The sequence below is a fragment of the Patagioenas fasciata genome (assembly GCF_037038585.1).
Source record: "Patagioenas fasciata isolate bPatFas1 chromosome 19 unlocalized genomic scaffold, bPatFas1.hap1 SUPER_19_unloc_1, whole genome shotgun sequence".
NCBI lineage: Eukaryota > Metazoa > Chordata > Aves > Columbiformes > Columbidae > Patagioenas > Patagioenas fasciata.
In genome coordinates this window covers 2,006,387-2,024,953 of record NW_027288507.1, presented here as the reverse complement: position 1 = coordinate 2,024,953, position 18,567 = coordinate 2,006,387, and the positions used below count along the sequence as shown (strand labels likewise).

Below are 18,567 nucleotides of genomic sequence, written 5' to 3'. Positions count from 1 at the left end.
CCCGCACACTGTCTGCGTCCAGCCCTGCAGAGTGACTGCGTGCAGCTGTGCAGCATGTCTGCGTATCGCCCTGCAGCATCTGTATCCAGCCCTGTGGCCTGTCTGCATTGAGCCCTGCAGCGTGTCTGCCTGCAGCCCTGCAGCGTGTCTGTGTGCATCCCTGCGGCGTGTCTGTGTGCATCCCTGCAGCGTGTCTGCGTGCAGCCCTGTGGCGTGTCTGCGTGCAGCCCTGTGGCGTGTCTGTGTCCAGCCCTGCAACCTGTCCGCGTGGTGTCCTGCAGCGTGTCTGTGTCCAGCCCTGCAGCGTGTCTGTGTCCAGCCCTGCAGCCTGTCTGTGTAAAGCCCTGCACTGTGACAAGGGTGACAAGGCCCCAGGGCCTGTGGGGAGACACCCCCCGCTGTCATCCACACACAAAGACCCTGACCCGGGGCCCCTGGGCCTGAACAGTGGGCTTGGGCTCGGCTGGGCCTGGGGCTAAGGCCTACCCCACCAGCCTGTCATGGCCACCAGCCCCCCGCGGGCACCGGCGGCTGGGCCAGCACCACCGCTCCTGAGCCGGGAGCCCCAGGAGGTGACGGGGCCCCAGGGTTTTGGAATTTGACAGTGGACTTGGAGGTGCGGGGAGGAAAACTGGCAGCTCCTGCACACCAGGAGGTGCTGTTTTCCATTAAAATGAACCAAATGGCTCATGATGTTCAAAGCCAGTCTGATCCAAAGGACTCAAAAAAGACACTGAAGATAACTGCACGTTCACAGGAGATGGCATTAGATGACCCATGATGGTTTCCTTGTCCAGTTCTGGTATTCAAGAAGGCCCATAAGCAAAGCCAATTTTACCGTTAAAGACGTATTTCGGTCACAACCCCCAGCTACTCACGTGCAGAACCGTTGAGGGCTAAGAGGGAAACGAAGCCCCATCCAGCAGGAAGCCAGCGTTGCCAAGTTTTGAGCAGTGGTGCCTGCTCAGGGCCAGGACACACCTCACCAGGCCCCCATTGCAGCTTGACCACAGGTTTGGGAGGAACCAAAAAAGATCTGCTTTATTAAACCCGCTGGAGAAAGAGTACAAGGGGTGGCAGGGGAATACACAGTCAAATGGATGGTCTGGGCCATCCAAAACACATGGGGTAGCGGGGGCACCCAAAGAACAAGGGGTGGTCTGGGGCGTCCAAAGCTCTTGTGGAGCAACTGCTACTTTTTGATGGCTTTTTTCTGGCTTTGGAGCAGCAGCTGTCAGACCCAGTGGTTTGCAGGTGGGGCTTTACTGAACAGAAGGGAGAGCTGGTGTCAGCAGCCTGGCTGGCCGGCACTGGCGCTCGTCACGCCGGAGGAGGCTCTTGCTGGATGTCTCTCCCGCGAGCCTCAGTGCCTGAGACGGTCTCCTGGCACTGGCCGACGTGGAGTAGATCTGTTCTCCAGAACTGAGGAGTTGAATACAAAGCTCTGTAGTCTTGTATGCACAGAGAGGTGCAGAGCAACAAGTCTGGTCAGGACACATGTGGTGGGACCTGCTTCTGTCTGGAGAGAGCAGGTCCAGGTCCCTGGGATGCAGTCCCACCCTGCTGCTCTCCGTGCCCCCAGGGCTGTCAGGAAAACACCCTCTTTGCCCAGCTCTGGCCTGAAGCTGGCCCACACCCCCTTTTTCAGAGGCGAGCACTCCAAAAGGCAAACACTCAACTGGGAATGCTCTTTCCCCAATTGTTTTTCACTGCCTGCGGTACCTGGGCCTCCCATTGCTCTGGCTCTTTTTTCCAGGCCTTTGGCGGTGCCACTGCTGCGCTTCTGCTCTATCTTGCTGCACAAGGACTCCCAGAGTTTGCGTGTTTCCTCCTCCGTGCACACGCGGGGCTGCGCCTGCAGGACCACGGCAATGCAGCAGCAGGCAGTGTTAGTGTCCCTGGCAAGGGCTGGGGGGATTTCAGCGCCCGCCCTCCCTCCTGCCCCTTCTTTTCAGCCTCTCCATCAGCCCTGCTTTGCTCACGGTCCTGACTGCAGAGCCTTTCTGCAACAACCCCTGAGCCAAGGGAGCGCGGGGCTGAAAGCAACCCGGCTGCTTGCTGTCCCAGACCAGCCTGGCCACACCGTTGCGCCGTCGCCATTACAAACGCCACCACATCAAGCCTTGGGGACGTACCGGTCCTGCCCTCCTCTCCCCCGCCTTGGCAGGGGGTGCAGCTTGGGGTGCAGCTTCCCGCAGGTGTTGGCTGCTGCCTGCCTCTTTCCCCGACCGTTCCCACCGCAGCACTGCCAGCTCGCTGCAGACACACAGCGGGAAGAGGTGGTGTGAGCACAGGAGAGCGCTCCAGCCGGGCTCCCAGCTGGGCGCCAGCCGCGGCCGCAGGAGCGGCTCTGCCGAGAGGCCGGTGCCAGGAGAAGCGGCTCTCTCCCGCGGGGCTGCGGGGAGCAGGAGGAAGGGACTGCGGGAGAGGAAGCACTGCCCGTGTCCGGAGAGATTTACCACTGGAGCTTGTCCTGCAGATCCAGCTGCTCATCCCTCTCCCCTCTTCTCTTGCGGGCCACCTGCCCCAGGATGCAGGTCACCACCTCCCGCAGGGCCCGGTCTGTCCGTGGGGAAAGGCTCCTGCAACAGCAAGGACAAAGTCTCCCTGACTCTGCAGCTGGGACCGTCCTGCCTCTTCCCACACTCAGCCCCACAGCTATGTGGCCCCATTCTGCCCCACAACCCCCCGGAGGCAGGAGGGGTTTCAAGCCCCTGCTCTGGCCCCTGCCGTGGGGCCTAACCCAGCCCGTTCCCACGGCTGCAGAAATCCCCGGGCGCCCTGTGCAGCCCCGTGGCTCAGGGGTTGGCTCCCTGTACCCACCACCACCAGCTCACGCCCCACCGCCCCAGGGCTCGGCTGGAGCGGGCACACTCATACCGCTTCGGGGGGATGCTGTTGTCCTCAGGGACTGTGGGGGGCTCTTCTCCGGCCTCTTCCCAGTCCTCCATAATCGTCCTAATCTCCAGCAGGTCACAGCTGGACTCGTCTGACTCCACGCTGCTCGAGGAGCTGTCTGAGGAGCACTCGGGGGAGCTGGATTCCTGCACAGGAGGAGACTCTCATACAACAGCCCTGCACCCGGAGGGTGCTGCTTCCCAGCACGCAGACCCCAGAACACTTCTGGCTGGACCACACGGGACGGGGAGAGCTGGAAGAAGGAGCTCAGCAGGCCCTGGGGTGACCTCTGAGTGTCACCAGGGTTTCACTGCAACTTTGCGTCCCCCTTCTTGCTCAGGAAGGGCAGCATCACCCGCCCGGTTCTGCTGCAGCAAGGCTGCTATGACGGCTTGGGTGCCAGGGTACTTTGCAGTCTCAGCCGCCCCGCGGGAGAAAGTGCTCTTTTTCTGCAGGAATCCCAAGTACCTGGCTCCTCTGCATCTCCTTTGGATTTTCTCCCTTTCCTTTCACACCGGGTGTCTCCTTTTCTGCCTTGGACTTTGCTTTCATTGCTCTGGCTGACTGCCGTTTACTTTTTTCCCGTACCGCCGCCTCTTTTTCCTTCTTTTCCTCTCCTTCCAGGAATTTCCGGATATGCTTTGGAAGCTGCTCCTCTTTCTTCTTCTCCCGTTTATTCTGGAGGCCGAATGAAATGCAATAGCAGGCAGCATTAGTCTGTCCTGCCACGGCTGAGCTGTTTTCCTCCCTCCCTCCCTTCTCTTCTGCCTTGCTGTCCACACTGGTTTGCTCCCAGGTTCCTGCAGGCTCCACCGAGGAGCCCGTCTGGAATGACCAGGGAGATAAGCCACCACCGGGCTACAAACCAGCCGGCAGCTGGCGAGCCCAGACAAGCCCTGCAGTCACCTGGCCGACAGAAACGGCCTCAAGTGAGGGCTCTGGGGGTGTTTCCAGGCTACTGGAAGTGACAAGTATATTCTCAACTGACAGTGACCCGCCTCCCTTCAAGCAAACACCAAAGCAACTGGTCAGTGGTCCCGTGAACACCCAGTGAAGAATCTTGTGAGCACTGGCACGTGTGGAGCAACGCTGCTCTACAGTCCAGTAGGATGTGCTCCGGCAGCATCCGGTGTCGGGTACCTTTTCTCTCCTCTCAATGGCTCTGGCTATGAAGTCCACTTCTCTGGGTGCAACCAGAGGCGGTAGCTTTCCTTTCTCCTCCTTTTCCTTCAAGCAGCTCCTCTGGATGACCGGTAGCTGCCTGCAAAGACACAACAGGGCGTGTTGGCAGGAGCGCAGGAGGAGCTGGTTCTGCATCCTGTGCTTCCAGGTGGCGCACCTGCTTCTGCAGCAGAACGTGCTCTGCTCGCATCCTTGTGATCAAGTCCCCAGACACAGAGAAGACCCCAAGCTGTCAGCCTCGGATGGGCCCAACAGCCCCCCCTGCAACCCAGGATGCCCAGGTCTCGGCCCTCTCTTGCTGGAGCAACCAGAGGAACAGGGTCCTGTGCCCGGAGATAGCGCTATGCCCTGTATGGGCAGGTTGGGCGCTGGGGACACAGTGTCAAAGGGGGGAGGACACGACCCCACGAGAAGGGCCATCCTGCCACTGGGCTCTCCGTAAGACAGGCGTCAGCGTAGAAGAGGCTCCTGGTTGCTCAGGGCAATCCTCTGCAGTAACTAACTGCAGAACTCTGTTCTCAGCAAACAGAAAGGCCAGGCTCATTTCAACCTGAAGGGAAAGCCAAAATGACCTTCTGCTCCTGGAATGAGCCTTTGCACTTGGCTACTCAAGAGATCTGCACATCGGAAGGGAAGAAAGAAATAGTGGTGCCAGCAGAGTCTGCCAAGAAGCTACAAGACACTGCCATGAGCAAGAAACCATGAGTTAGTGGGACGTGGGCAAAGCGCACTTGGGGTGTTTCCAGGAGAAACGTCTCGCTCCCACAGAGGCCGGAGCAGGGGGTCACGCTCACCCATTTATGCAAGTGTCTCACCTGGCGCGAGGCTCACTCCCCTCAGCTTTCTGACCCTGCTCCGGCTTCACAGTCAGGGCAGGTAACCGATTTGGAGGAAGCCTTGCTCGACGGAGGAGGCGCTTCTCGGCAGCATCCTCTAGAAACGGGAAAGGAGACGGTTCTTCAGAACAGCATCTCGGTGTTGTTCTGGGAACCGGGTGCCACTTGTGTGCCAGTTCCAAGGAGAGTGACGTGCGGGTCTGCTCAGGGCTGTGGTAACACTGGGGAAGGTGGTCCTTTTCATCCCTTTGGGGGAAAGCCATGTTTCCTGGGAGGTCTTAGGCCTTTTCTGACACTGTTTTAACATCCAACGCCCCATGCCTACAGTGCACCGTTATTCCCTGGGGAAGACTGTTTGCATGGCTTTCTCTCATCCGTGTGCTGAAACGGGGGGTTCCATGGGAGATACTCGTGCTGTCCAGGAGTCATTCTGGGGAGGGGAATCATTTATCTCAAGGGAATCCGGCTCTGGGGTTTCTGCATTGGTCCCGTGCACACAGATTTGCTGCTGGGGCAGGTTCACACCACAGGCCATCACCTTTTCCCTTCACACATCCTTTCAGGTCTATCAGCGCTGGCATTTTCGGCACGGTCTCAAGTTGGTACCTGGAAGAGGAAGAAGGCAGCAGGCTGAAGAAAGGACACCACGTTGTTTACCAAGGCAGCCCAACCCGGAGGGACGCAGTAGAAGCTCCAGTGCCTGGAGAGGCCCCGTCAGCCTGTGCCCGTGTTTTTCCATCCTTCCCGTGAGAATGGCCGTCCTCCCACAAAACCCCCTTGCTGCTTCTGGGGAAATGATTCTGCTCATAGTGCACATGGAGAGCAGAATGTTATCTAGTGCTCTGATTTTCTAACACCCTTTCGAATTCTGATCTTGCCCTCCAAGTTCCTTGTAGAGCCTTGCAGATTAACGTTTCCGGACCTAAGAGCAGTCTCTCCCACAGAGGAAAGAAAAGGAGCAGGAGAAACGTAGTGGGAAATGTTGCCTAAATGCGTCTCTAGCTCCACAGTAGGACAGATGCATAACCTGTGCCACTGTCCCACGTTCCTCCAAGTTAAGTCAAACATACCATGGCAGGACGATAACACGTCCAGAAGAGGTCTGGGAAGCAGCGGTGTCATGGCGTGAGATGACTGAGTCCCTCATCTCCGGCATCTGCAACGAGAACAGAGACGGATGACGGGAGGAGCGGACACTGGGAAGGGCCGGCTGCTCGCTCCGCCTCAGCCCAGCGCCAGCAAAGAGCCAGAGCCGCCCAAGGGCTCTGGGCTCAGCAAGCCTTGCTCTGCCTGTGCCTCTGCTCCCAGCCCCCAGAGTGGGGCACGCAGCGCTCCCCGCCATCAACGCCGGCCTTTTCTCGCAAAGTGCAGCTCCTCTGGGGGTGGCTCTTGCAAAGCCAGGCCATTGCACGCCAGGGAGGTGCTCTGCAGAGAGCCTGCTGTGCTCTAGAGCTCCAGGAGCCCAGGTGACTGAACAAGGCATGGTCGGCCAGGGGAAAGCAGCCCCCAGAAAGCATTTCAGAAGCAGCAGGAGTGGGGCTGGGAAAGTGAAAATCCTACCTCGAGAAGAGCTTGCAGCATCTTGCCAGTGCCATTCAGCCTTTCCAAAAAGTGTAAGTAAAATCTCATTTTCATGTCTTTTCCCTGGACAATCAGCATGCCCACGTCCCTCCAGATGATGGCAACGTTCTGCCCGTTCTCTACGCAGGCATGGAAAAGGTGCGTGGTCCTTTCCATGTAGAGCTGCACGGTGCCCTCAGAGACAGCGTTCTCTGAGGCTATCTCAGCATACGGCAGTTGTTCGAAATCTTGATGGCCTGAAAGACAAGAGAAGAGGAACACATGAGCTTGCAGACCTGCTGGGCAGGCTACAATCAAAGGTCTGCAGCCTCCAGGCCCTCGGGCAACACTTTGGTACTGGGCTGTCTGGCTGGGCCAGCGCCTCTGAGGAGACGCTCGGCTTGTCCCTTCCTCTTAAAGTGGACAGTGAGGTACAGAACAGACAGCTGTGGCTTCTCTGATACAGAAAGGGAAACAAAGAGTCTTAGGCATTTGCCTGGAGGAGGTCTAGTGCAGCGGAAAGGGGGAGCAAGAGTTGAAGCATCACGGAACCAGAAGACACCACACCAAGGAAGCTGTGAGGGAACCTGTTGTTGAAGCAGGACAAAGAGAGTGCGCTCTTAGCTGTATTGTCCTCTGGTGATTCTTTAAAACAAACAGCTAGGCAGGGTCCTTTCACAGCCGGCTGGTTTTGTCGAGTGAAGCTCTTGGCAGGACCGCGGTGGGTGGTTGGTACTCCCCTCAGTCACCTCTGGAGAGCAGAGCACCCCTCCCCACCCTGCTCAAGGGCCAGCGCCGCTTTCACGCTGCTTACCAGGGAAGTCTTTGCAACCATAGCGGAGCTCATGGTCCTGCACAACAGCCTTTTCAGGTCGAAACACGGGTCTCTCCACGATCACCAGATCCTGCTCGCTGAGGGCTACTCGCTTTCTGACAACCGCAAAAGTCCCGATTCCGGGAATGCGGACAGCCTGGAACAGAGGAGATGGCGGATGGGAAGAAGTCTTGGAGGGGCAGACGGGTGACTTGTCAGAGGAGGCTGATGGCGTTTAGTGCCCTGCCCTGGCCTGAGGCACAAAGGAGCAAGATGGGCTCCTTGGGAGAACACAAACAGGGGCTGCGCTTTTCCCTCTCACCCCCCTTCAGCTACGAAGAACCAAATAGGTGAGGGAAAGCTGACAAACACCCTCTGGCTCAATCAGATAGAAGGCAGGGGGTTCCCACGCTTGGAATAAATCCAGATGTGTCCCAGGCTTCCAGGTTTTCACATGCAACTCTGACGGGGGGACCTTCTTGTACATCTGAATGGACAGAGAAGGTGTCCATGTCACTGTGTGCATTGCAGTGTCGTGCTGGGGCGTTGCTCCTGCTTTCAACGCAGGGGAAGAACAGCTGCACCCCATGGCAAAGGGCTGTCAGGACTTGATCAGCGTTCATCAGGGTGTGAGGGGAGAAGGAGGTAAGGCCCACCTGGTGGAGAGCCAGCTGCAGGCTGAGGTGATACGATGTGCTGGCCCAAATCTTAGCGAACTCTGGAAAAACAAGGGAAAGACCTGTCATGCTCTGAGGCAGCAAGCTCAAGACCATTCGGCCCACTCCTGTCCAAGGAGCGATGCATCTTTCACTCAGGCATTTCAGGTGGTCTCTCTCCAGCCCAGCAAGAACCAAAGGACACCTCATGCTGCCTCCAAGGGGCTCCTTTCCTTGCAGGTGCAGCTCTCCAGGGTGTGACCCACTCCCACGGGAAGCCGGCAGTGCTTTGCCATGCCCGCGGGGGCACGGGGCTGTGCTCCACGCGGCTCTCGGAGGCTCAGGGCAGGCCCTGGTGTCTCCCCAGCAGGGGCCAGTTTTGCCGGGTCACATCTCTGAACACACAGAGCCCACGTGGCCCACGAGCACCTTCAGCTCTTCCATTCAGACATGAGCTCAGCGTGGGCAATGCCCAGCGCCAGGCAAGGGCAGCCCTTTGGGGTCAGGGGTTTCTGCCTGGGCTGCCCCAGGAAGGCAGGGGCCACGTCAGGAAGGGAACCAGGAGCCCTGGCTGCCACATCAGCCCCTCAGCCCTTTGGGATGGTCAAGCAGGTCCCTCCTTGCAGTCACCACTCCTGAGCAACCACCCCCCACAGTCCTCGGGTTTCCATCCTGATTTCAGAGATGTCCTTGACCCAGACACACATGTGAAATTGGGCCTGAAGGCCTTACCATAACGCTCGAGCTTCTCAATAGTTGGGCTCAGGTGAGGCTGCAAGAAGAGCTGTCTTGCCATCTTAGTTCCACTGCTGCTTCAAGTCAACAACTGCAGCAAGTGGCTGGACAATGGCTTTACTGCTTCTCCTTGTCCTCCTCCTTCTCCTCCTCCTTCTTCTCCTTCTTCTCCTCCTCCTCCTCCTTCTTTTTCTCTTCTCCTCCTCCTCCTCCTTCTTTTTCTCTTCTCCTCCTCCTCCTCCTTCTCCTTCTCCTTCTCCTCCTCCTCCTCCTTCTCCTCCTCCTCCTCCTTCTCCTTCTCCACCTTTCACACTCCTTGGTGCTGTCGTGCTCCCTCTCTCCGCCTTCTCCTCCTCACTGCAGAGCAGCTACTCCAGAGCAGAGCGGTGGCGAGAGCAGCTCTCAGCACTTGGAGTCGACTCGGCCTCACCGGGGTGAGTGGGGCAGATGCTGGTCACGACAGGGAAAGGGGGGCTGTCACCACTGTGACGTCTGGCTGTCCCACTGTGACCTCGGACCGTGTCACAGAGGGGCTGCACACACCTGCCCCCCAGGCCCTGCCAGGGGCTCTGCAGTGGGCAGGGGTTTCTGGGAGCTGCCCCCACCCCACTGTCTCCTGAGCGGGAGGAGTTTCCCCAGGCCGCCCCTGCCATGTCCCCACATGGGGACACAGGGCTGCAAGCGCCGATGGGCTTCCTTCTACCCTTCCCCGCTTCTTCCTGCCTCTCTCACCCAACGTGTCTGCAGCGGGGAGCGCGGCTGCCCTGCCACAGTAGGGGCGTGCAGAGAAGACGTGAAGCTTCTAGACCGCCCACAGTCAGATCTGACACGGATATAAACGGGGTCCCGTTGAATGGCCGTTTGTGGTCTTCTCGGAGCTGCGGGTCTGTCTGCCTGAAGCCTCCCCTTAGGCAGGATCGCCACCTAAAGTAGCCTCCCGGGATTGGGTCAGCCTCGTCGCCTCGCTGGGGTGAGCGATAACTTACTAGGTAGAACTGAGCTATTTCCTCACCAGATCAGCGAGTGTATTAAATAATTCCTCGCCGCTTGGGCGGGTGTTTTCCTCATTATAAACCCGTGGATTTTCTTGAATAATTCCTTGCCAGATTCAGGCAAGCGTATATCCATAATATAATTTCTCACTAAACACGTGGGTGTATTTTTCCTGGGGTTAGAGACTGTAATAGACTTAACGATATATTTGTTAATCAAACTGGTCTAAATGGATATGTTATCAGTGGCTGTGAAACCTGAGCATATAATATTAGTACATGCTGCCATTAAACAATGCAACCTGTATGTAGTCTTTGTAGAAAAAAACCTGTTCCACAGATATGTGTAAAAGCCTAATTTAGCGTACCCTGCAGAACATTCGGGAAGAGGCTGACAGAGAGAAGGGCCCAGGGCCATTAGGAGACGGGAGTGCCGAGGCGCCAGTGAGCCGCTGGGTGCCCGCGGCCAGTGTGGGGGATGTTTGGAGGCTTCAGGGGCACCCCACAACCGGTGCGGGGGTGCAGAGAAGCTTCTAGAATGCCTAGAGTCAGGTCTGATCAGCCTATAAAAAACGGGACTCTCGTCGAGACTCCGCCCATTGTCGCGGGTCTCTCGGAGCACGAGCGAGATGCTGCCGCCGAGAGCCCTCCTCCCCGGGATGGAGACTCCGCTTGCCTTGCCGCCACGGGTGTGAGTAAAACAGCTCGCAGGATTGCGAGTATATTTATACTTTCCGTGCACATTTGCACCTGTAACTTCCCGTGCTTAATATAAGCACGTATAAAATTATTTGCTTGCATAATCGCGAGTGTATTTATACTTGCCGTGCACATATGCACGAGTAACCTTCTGTGCACATTTGCACACGTATAAAATTATTTCCTCGCATAATCGCGAGTGTATTTTCCTCCCGTGCTTCCATATAAGCACGTGTAGTATTCCGTGCACATTTGCACGTGTAAGTAAATTAACCCTCGCAGGATTGCGAGTGTATTATAAATTTACCCTCACGGAATCGCGAGCGTACACTTTCCGTACTCACTACGAGTACCTATATCCCTTTAAGAATAATCGCGCACCGTGTTCAGGCAAGCGTGTACTCCTCTGGGCCTCAGGGGCGGTTCCGGCATTGTTTTGGGTGAAGCCACGTGCATGCACACTGTGGACCTCCTGTTGTACTAGTTGCTGCCCCTTCATAATTTTCCTCAACTGATACCCGAACCTATATTTAAGTCACTTTTGGAGGGCTAAAACCCTGTTTCTCACCGGTTTAATAAAAGTTGTTTTGGACCCTCTTGTCCCTTAAACTAATCTCGGGGTGCATTCCGTGACACGCTGGCTGTCTTCTTGCTTTGGATCAGCAGCTGCCCCTCCCTCTTGATGTCTTCCCGGGTGGGGACGTGCTCGTCATCTTCGTCATCAGATTTAGAGGATTCTGGAGGAGGGAACAGAGAGAAACGGGCTGGGGAGGGTCTGCAGGGCCACTTCTGCTGTGCCCATGTCACCAGGGAGAGCCAGCACGTTTTGGAGGGCTGGTGACATCACAGGGAGCTTTCCTGCCAAGCCCTGGCTCTTCCTGCCCAGCATCCCAGGCTGACCTGCAGGGCCTGGCAGTGCCGCTGCTGTGGCCCATCCCCAGCTGCTGGGGCTTCCCAGAAAGGTCTGGAGCCACGCGGTGCTGGACGCAGCTCCAGCTTCATTCAAAACAGGTGGCAAGCTCAGAAACTCAGTGGCTCCTCCAAGAGCATCCAATGGGAAGAGGCCACAGACAGACCCCAGCACTGGTTGTTCTTCACAACCAGGTGATTTTGAAGACAAGGCTCTCCCTCCTTGCCCCACAGCATCTTTTCTTGTTCCTTCTGTGGTTCGATGCTCACCACCCCGCCAGCTGCCTTCATGCTCCCACATCCCCACCTAAAAGCACCACCCATGCTCAAAGCCTTGGAGACAGCCCCAAGGACTGGAGAGAACTCATGGGCTGGGCTCTGCTGGGACAGGGAGAGACAGGCGAGGATGGTCACAAATCCCAACAGGCAGGGGCAGGGACAGTCGCCATGGGACACGTCCCCGCTAAGCTCTCCTACCGTCATTGCTGCTGTCTCTCTCCTCAAAGGAAACCACCACGTTCTGAGGATCACTCGACATTTTTTTCTCCAGAAAATCCCTGGCCTTCACAAAAATCTGTGAAAGACACCCTGGGTTAATTGCTGAAGGGGAGGTGGGTGTTACAACCCAAGAGGTGCCCTTGATGTCCCCCTGGGGGACACTTGGGATGGGCCATCAGGAGGAGCCTGCTGCGGGTCCCCGAAGACCCCAGCAGGGATGGACATCCCACGTATCTCGTTGCTCTTATCCAGGATCTTGCACTCAGGGGGCAGGTGGGCCGCCCGCTGTGCCAGGTACTGCAGCTTCTGGCCCAGGTACTGGAGCTTCTCCTCCACCCCCCGGGACAGGAGAGAGTCATCCTGGAGACGGAGAGAACCACCTTGGTGGGCAAAATGAGCCACCTGGGGTGACGGTGGCTGCGCCAAGTGTCACTGCGCTGTGTCACTGCGCCACCCAGCACTGGGTGAATACCTGGCCAGGCACGGTGATGCCGTGCAGATGGAAGAGGAGGCGGTCGATTCTGTTTTCAAATTCAAGGAGAAGCTCCTCGTTCTTCAGCAGCTGGGCTCGCGACCGGTCTCGCCGGGCCTCTTCGGACTGCAGTTTTGCCCTCAGCTCCTCCTCCAGCATCCTGCAGCCAAGGACAGTCACATCCATACAACTGCACAGGGGTGCAGAGACACCACAAATCCGTTGCAAAAGCTGCCCAAGTTGCAACCCACCACACCCCCTGCCATGAGTAGGGACATCGTCACCAGCTCAGGTTGCTCAGAGCCCCGTCCAGCCTGGCCTGGGATGTCTCCAGGGACGGGGCATCCACCACCTCTCTGGCCAACCTGGGCCAGGCTCTCACCACCCTAAGCGTAACAAGCGATAAGACAAACAGAAATGGCCTCAAGTTGCGCCGGGGGAAGTTGAGGTTGGATCTGGGGAACAATTTCTTCCCCAAAGGGCTGTCAGGCATTGGAACAGGCTGCCCAGGGCAGTGGTGGGGTCACCATCCCTGGAGGGTTGGACAGACGGAGATGAGGTTCTCAGGGACGTGGGTTAGTGCCAGGGCTGGGTTAACGGTTGGACTCAATGATCTTGAGGGTCTTTCCCAACCAAAATGAGTCTGTGATTCTATGACACGGCTGTCCCAAGGGACATACAGGGATGGTGACTCCACCACTGCCATGGGCAGCCTGTTCCAATGCCCGACAGCCCTTTTCAGGAAGAAATTGTCCCCTATATCCCACCTAAAACCTCCCCTGGTGCCAGTTGTTTCAGGCTCTTGGTCTGGTCTTTGCACTCTGGCCAACAGAGAAGCCACAAAACGTGTTGAAGACTTCTCTCTGACAAAGCTGGACTCCATTTTTCCATCTCAGTTTTTGGAGAATCCGGTCTGTGGCCTGTTTGCCAGATGCAAGGGAACACTGAGATGCTTTAGCTGCCTTGAAAGGAGGGGAAGAGCAACGACACGCAGCAACACAGGAATTTCAGGTCTCCTGAAACTGTTAAGTTGTGAGCAGAAGATAAAGGCCAACTGCTTTATCATGAGCATTCCCTGAATGTGTTCAGACACCGCATCCCAACTCCTCACCATGTCTGCGAGGCGAGGAGAAGACGTCACCCCACCAGCGAGCTCCTGCCCGGGAGACAACACTGGGTGCAATCGGACTGACTGCCGCTGTCTTAGCCTGGCCCGGGAGAGGCGCCCGTGGAAATGGATGTGACAAGTGGCAAAAAGGTACAGGAGCGAGTGGGAAGACACCAGAGGCAATGCCTGGGTTTCTAGAGTAAGAAAACACCAAAATACAACCAACCAGGAAGGCAGCGGCAGGGTCAGGAGCATCCCTCTGCCAAAGTGACCCCTGAGCCACACAGGACAGCCCTGCCTGGGACAGCCTGCCTGCACTGGGCAGGGGAGCTGCATGGGGCACAGTAGGGCACTGTCCCCACCCCATGGGGGCCATGGGGCAGTAGAGCCCATGTCGGGGCGTCCCCATGATGGAGGTCATAAAATCATTGAATTATTTTGGCTGGAAGAGACCCTCAAGATCATGGAATCCAACCATAACCCACCCCTAGCACTAACCCATGTCCCTGAGAACCTCATCTCTGCATCTGTCCAACCCCTCCAATGATGGTGACGCCACCAGTGCGCAGGGGAGCACACACATTCCCAAACACTGGAAAAAGAAAGGTTGCACGGTGCCCTCCAATATAGGAAAATTAATAATGTAAGGAATAAATTAAGAAATGCAGGGGAGGGAAAGGGCTAATGCCATTGGGGTTTCATTAGGTGGCAGGTGGGGGGGTGACACAGCCCAGGGAAGGAAAGGAGAGATTTCCTCTTCTGCCCTGAGAGACCCTTATTCCTTCCACAACAACCACTGCCAAAGGCTTGACAGGAGCTCCAGCGCAGTTGTCTGCAGCCGCTGCCGGTGAGAAACCTAAAATAGGACACGGGAGAATTTGCACGGGAGCGTTCACCACGCGGAAATATCTCTGCCCTGGGAGGGCTGACGTTGAGTGCGTTGGAGGTTTGTTTTTGTTTTCAAGGATGTGATCAAAATCACATGAAATGACACACAACGAAGGATAGGCACAGGCTGGGACTGACACCGGAGCCTCAGCACCGGGTTTTATCACTCATGGAGAAAGGGAACCAGGCTAAATCAGCCAGCTGGAGGCCAAAACAAGCAGCTCCTTTGGCTGTTCTGGGACGGGAGATGCAGGCAGGGCCACCAGTGTGGGGTCTGTCCTGGAGCTGCAAGGGTGGGATGTGGGACGAGGCAGCCAGAGCTGCTTCCACACAAGGAGGCACAAACATCTGCCATTTCCATGTTGGTTTTAGGAGGGTTAATATATGTGTGGGTCAAAACTCACCATCACATCGCCTGGGTTGGCATTGCCAGCCACAGGCTGGGTTTTAGCATTGTTCTAAAATGCTGGAGGGCCTGAGGCAGCACTGGTGACAGAGGGACAGACCCCCTGGGGTCCATGTCTGTCTTGCGCTGGGGACCCCAGAGCTGGACTCAGTTCTCTGGGGGGCCCCAGGAGAGCAGAGCAGAGGGGGAAGCATCCCCTCCCTCCACCTGCTGGTGATGTGGCCCAGGACACACTTGGCTTTCTGGGCTGCAAGAGCACACTGCCAGCTTATGGCCCTTTTGTTACCCACCAGCCCTTCTCCACAGGGTTGCTGCCCATCCGTCTGACCCTCCCTCCCTCCCCCAGTCTGTGCTGGTACTGGGTATTGCCCTGACCCAGGTGCAGGACCTCGCACTTGGCCTGGATGAATTTCACAAGATTCACATGGACCCCCCCAGCCTGTCCAGGTCCCTCTGGATGTCACCCCTTCCCTCCAGTGCCTCGACTGCACCACTCAGCTTGGTGGAAAACCAAAAGTGAAGTGTCTTGGGTGATGCAGACATCAGAGAAAGGCATCTGGCTTTAGCTCTCTGCCAAGCACAGCTGGGGAAACCCTTTGAAATGCTTCAGCCACTTTAGCAGAGAAAAATAACACCCCCACACAGTTGCCAGGCTTTATCGCTTACAATTTCTAACTGTTGGTGGAAATCTTCATTCTCAATCACTTTAATCAGCACCTTGAGCTTCTCTTTCAGTTTCTTCCCCTCCCTTGCTGGAAGAATAAATCGCAGCCTCATGTGAGCACGTTTGATTTGCATGGTCTCCTTTAACTGTCTGATCACTTCCAGTGCCTACAAAGGTGTTAAAAACAAAGAGCATTTACACACCTGCTTGAAAACCATCACACAGACCAAAACCTCAAATCCTTCGCATCAGCTTCTGACACTTTTGTCAGCGCTGCAGGGAGTTTGCTCGAACGCTGCTTTGGTAGATTAACAAGGAAAGGCAGAGTTCTTGTTATTCGTGATCCCTCCAACGCTTAAAAAACCCGTCTGAAATCTTAAATAGCACTTATACTGCAAACCAACATGTGGCTCAGATGCAAGGCCTGATTTATTACCTCAATCAAACTAAAGGACAAAACTTTTCTTTCTGTTCCAGGCGTATCACTGTTGCTGCTTTAATTAGTTTCTTTCTTTCTTTCTCCCTTCCCTGAATTGTTAGAAAACAAACTGCACGAGTTTCAGCAGCTGTTTGCATCCAGCATTCAACCACCGGCTGGATGAAGAATCACTCTGCAGAATTCAGCCCCCAGGGCTTTGCTGATCCCTCTGTGGCTGCAAACAGAGAAATTACACTTGAAGCCACCACCTCTGACCTGAAACCGATTTTGCAAGAAAACAGACCTGCTGCTTCGTGCTCTTGTTTGGTTTGACGGAGTAGTGAATGTCCTTCACGGCTCTTTCTATGACGATCACTGTGTACGGCCTCTTTGTTTTGGGATTCACGCATTTGTCAGCGACAATGGTCGCGATGTCTCTAAACATCTACTCCAGCTGCGTGTGCCGTTCTTTGTCCGATACCTGCAGCTCTCCTTCTGTTAAAATCTGGACAGTAAATAACTAAAAAAACCCAGTTAATAAATGTCATGGGTTTGACTACAGAGTGAAAAATCTAGTAACTCTGTTAAATTTAACAATTGCTTGAATGGTTTGGTCAGATGTGAAGTGGATAAAAAAAATAACAGTATTAATAATGTATGTCATTATGACAGACAGCACGGAGAGATTTCAAAGAAAAAACTCACCACAGAAAAACTACAAAAAAAGATGCGCAGATTTCCTTGAATTCACAACAAGCCCACAGTTCATATCCTACCAAGAAGGACTAAGAAATTAGATCTGTTCTTAACATTTCATTGGACTTCCCCAAGTGAGCAACTGTCCCCTTTGCATCCCCTGCATCCTTAAAAATATACCTTAGGTGAGAAACTCTTCAGCACTGGTAATTCTTTTTTTTTCTGTGTCCACAGACATCAGTGTATAAAAGCTGTATATTCTACAGAGTATTCAGAACTCTTTTCAGCTAAATACATATCAAATATTCAAGACTTGGAGCACAAGTGTGATGGGAGCGGCTGAGGGACCTGGGGGGTTCAGCTGGAGAACAGGAGCTGAGGGGAGACCTTCTGATCTCTGAACTGCCTGAAAGGAGCTTGGAGCCAGGGGGGGTCGGGCTCTGCTCCCCAGGAACAAGCGCCAGGAGCAGAGGAAACGGCCTCAAGTTGCCCCAGGGGAGGCTGAGGTTGGATCTTGGAACAATTTCTTCCCCAAAGGGCTGTGGGGCATTGGAACAGGCTGCCCAGGGCAGTGCTGGAGTCACCAGCCCTGGAGGGGAAAGTCTTCTCCAAGCTTTTATAAAGCTGCTAACCGCGAAGTGGTTGAAACCTACCATCTTACAGATTTCTGTTTGGTCATCCGTCACAAATGCTTTAACAAGATCATCTTTCTTTGCCACCTGGCCTTTGAAAATGTTGACAAACACTCTGTGTGTCTGCAGGACCTCATCAAAATCTTTCTCCCTAGAGATTAGGGCACGGTTAGAAAATTTGTGAAGTCAACAATATAAAAAAGAACATGAGTTTTTAGCAAGGAGGAACAACCTGTGCTGCCAACGAGCCTGGAAACTTCTACTCCTGAGATGTAACTCCCCAGGAAAGCGCAGGGCACTGCCCTGTGCCCAAGGGCGCTCCGCGTACCCGGATTCACACAGATCCCACCACCTTCCTGGGCTGGAGAGCCGCGTACCACAAAAGCTCCCCGGCTCCACAGCCAGGCCCCACCTGGGCCTCTCCCCTGCCACAGCTGGGTGCCCACACGGGGCTGCCCCACAAAACTGGGTCATAGAATCACAGAATGTGCTGACTTGGAAGGCACCTACACGGATCACAGAATAGTTTGGCTTGAAAGGGGCCTTCCCAGCTCCCCCAGTGCCACCAGGATCATGGAGTCCAACTCCCGTCCCTGCACAGGAAACCCCACAGGTCACCTCGTCTGCCTGAGGACATTGTCCAGTCTCTCCTTGAACACTGCCAGGCTTGGGGCCGTGACACCTCCCTGGGAGCCTGTTCAGTGTCCAGCACGTCTGGGTGAAGAACCTTTTCCTCATGTCCCACTGACCCTCCCTGGCACATCTTCTGCCATTCCCCGGGCTCTGTCACTGTCACAGAGAAGAGCTCAGCCCTACCCCTCCTGCTCCTGCTGAGGAACCTGCAGCCCATGAGCTCTGCCCTCAGTCTGCTCTGCTCCAGCTGAACAAACCCAGGGACTTCAGCCGCTGCTCATTCGGCTTCCCCTCCAAACCTTCACCAGCTTCGCAGCCTCCTCTGGACACGCTGCAGTAGCTTTGTCTCCTTTTCTCCTGTGTCCCCAGCCTTGCACACAGTGGATGCTCCAGGTGAGGCCGCCCCAGCGCAGAGTAGAGCGGGACAATCCCCCCCTGCCCGCCTGGCCGTGCTGTGCTGGGTGCACCAGGACACGGGGCCCTCTTGGCTCCAGGGACACCGGCGGCTCACGTTCAACTTGCCGTCCACCAGAACCCCCGATCCCTCTCCATGGAGCTGCTCTCCAGCACCTCGTCCCCCAGTCTGTCTGTACAGCCGGGGTTGGCTCAGGTGCAGGATCCGGCACTTGCTCTTGTTGAACTTCATGTGCTTGGTGATTGCCCAGCTCTGCAATTTGTCCCGGTCCCTCTGCAGGGCCCCTCTGCTCTTCAGAGTGTCCAAGGGAGGTCCACACAAGCCCCCCCCAGCCGGGCCCCACACGGGCCTGCGCCCCACACGGGCCTGCGCCCCACACGGGCCTGCGCCCCACACGGGCCTGCGCCCCACACGGGCCGGCCGGCCGGCCTCCCTCCCACCCTCGGGCAGGTCCCG

General features: G+C 56.0%; 3 protein-coding genes across 3 annotated transcripts in view; all 3 read right to left on the bottom strand.

The window, feature by feature from the left end:
• The window catches only part of LOC139826622 (ribosome maturation protein SBDS-like), a 53,439-nt gene extending 35,590 nt beyond the window's left edge, over positions 1–17,849 (bottom strand). The window contains exons 1-2 of the mRNA XM_071802974.1: positions 16,040–17,849; positions 15,320–15,484 (exon numbers count right to left, since the gene is read on the bottom strand). Coding sequence (XP_071659075.1) covers positions 15,320–15,484; positions 16,040–16,180 — 306 coding nt within the window. The 5' untranslated portion in view covers positions 16,181–17,849. The remainder of the gene's footprint in view (positions 1–15,319; positions 15,485–16,039) is intronic.
• On the bottom strand, positions 1,015–5,358 carry LOC139826633 (uncharacterized). Its single transcript, XM_071802986.1, has 5 exons — positions 4,896–5,358; positions 4,039–4,159; positions 3,367–3,576; positions 2,881–3,044; positions 1,015–2,582 (listed from the first exon to the last, which is right to left on the bottom strand). The coding sequence occupies exons 1-5, from the start codon at positions 5,177–5,179 to the stop codon at positions 2,456–2,458; spliced, it is 906 nt and encodes a 301-aa protein (XP_071659087.1). The 5' UTR covers positions 5,180–5,358; the 3' UTR covers positions 1,015–2,455.
• LOC139826634 (coiled-coil domain-containing protein 81-like) lies at positions 5,368–8,757 on the bottom strand. The gene is made up of 6 exons (XM_071802987.1): positions 8,679–8,757; positions 7,947–8,008; positions 7,291–7,447; positions 6,477–6,733; positions 5,987–6,072; positions 5,368–5,522 (listed from the first exon to the last, which is right to left on the bottom strand). Exons 1-6 carry the CDS (start codon positions 8,740–8,742, stop codon positions 5,369–5,371), a joined length of 780 nt encoding a protein of 259 aa, XP_071659088.1. The 5' UTR covers positions 8,743–8,757; the 3' UTR covers position 5,368.
• Positions 17,850–18,567: the final 718 nt, after the last annotated feature.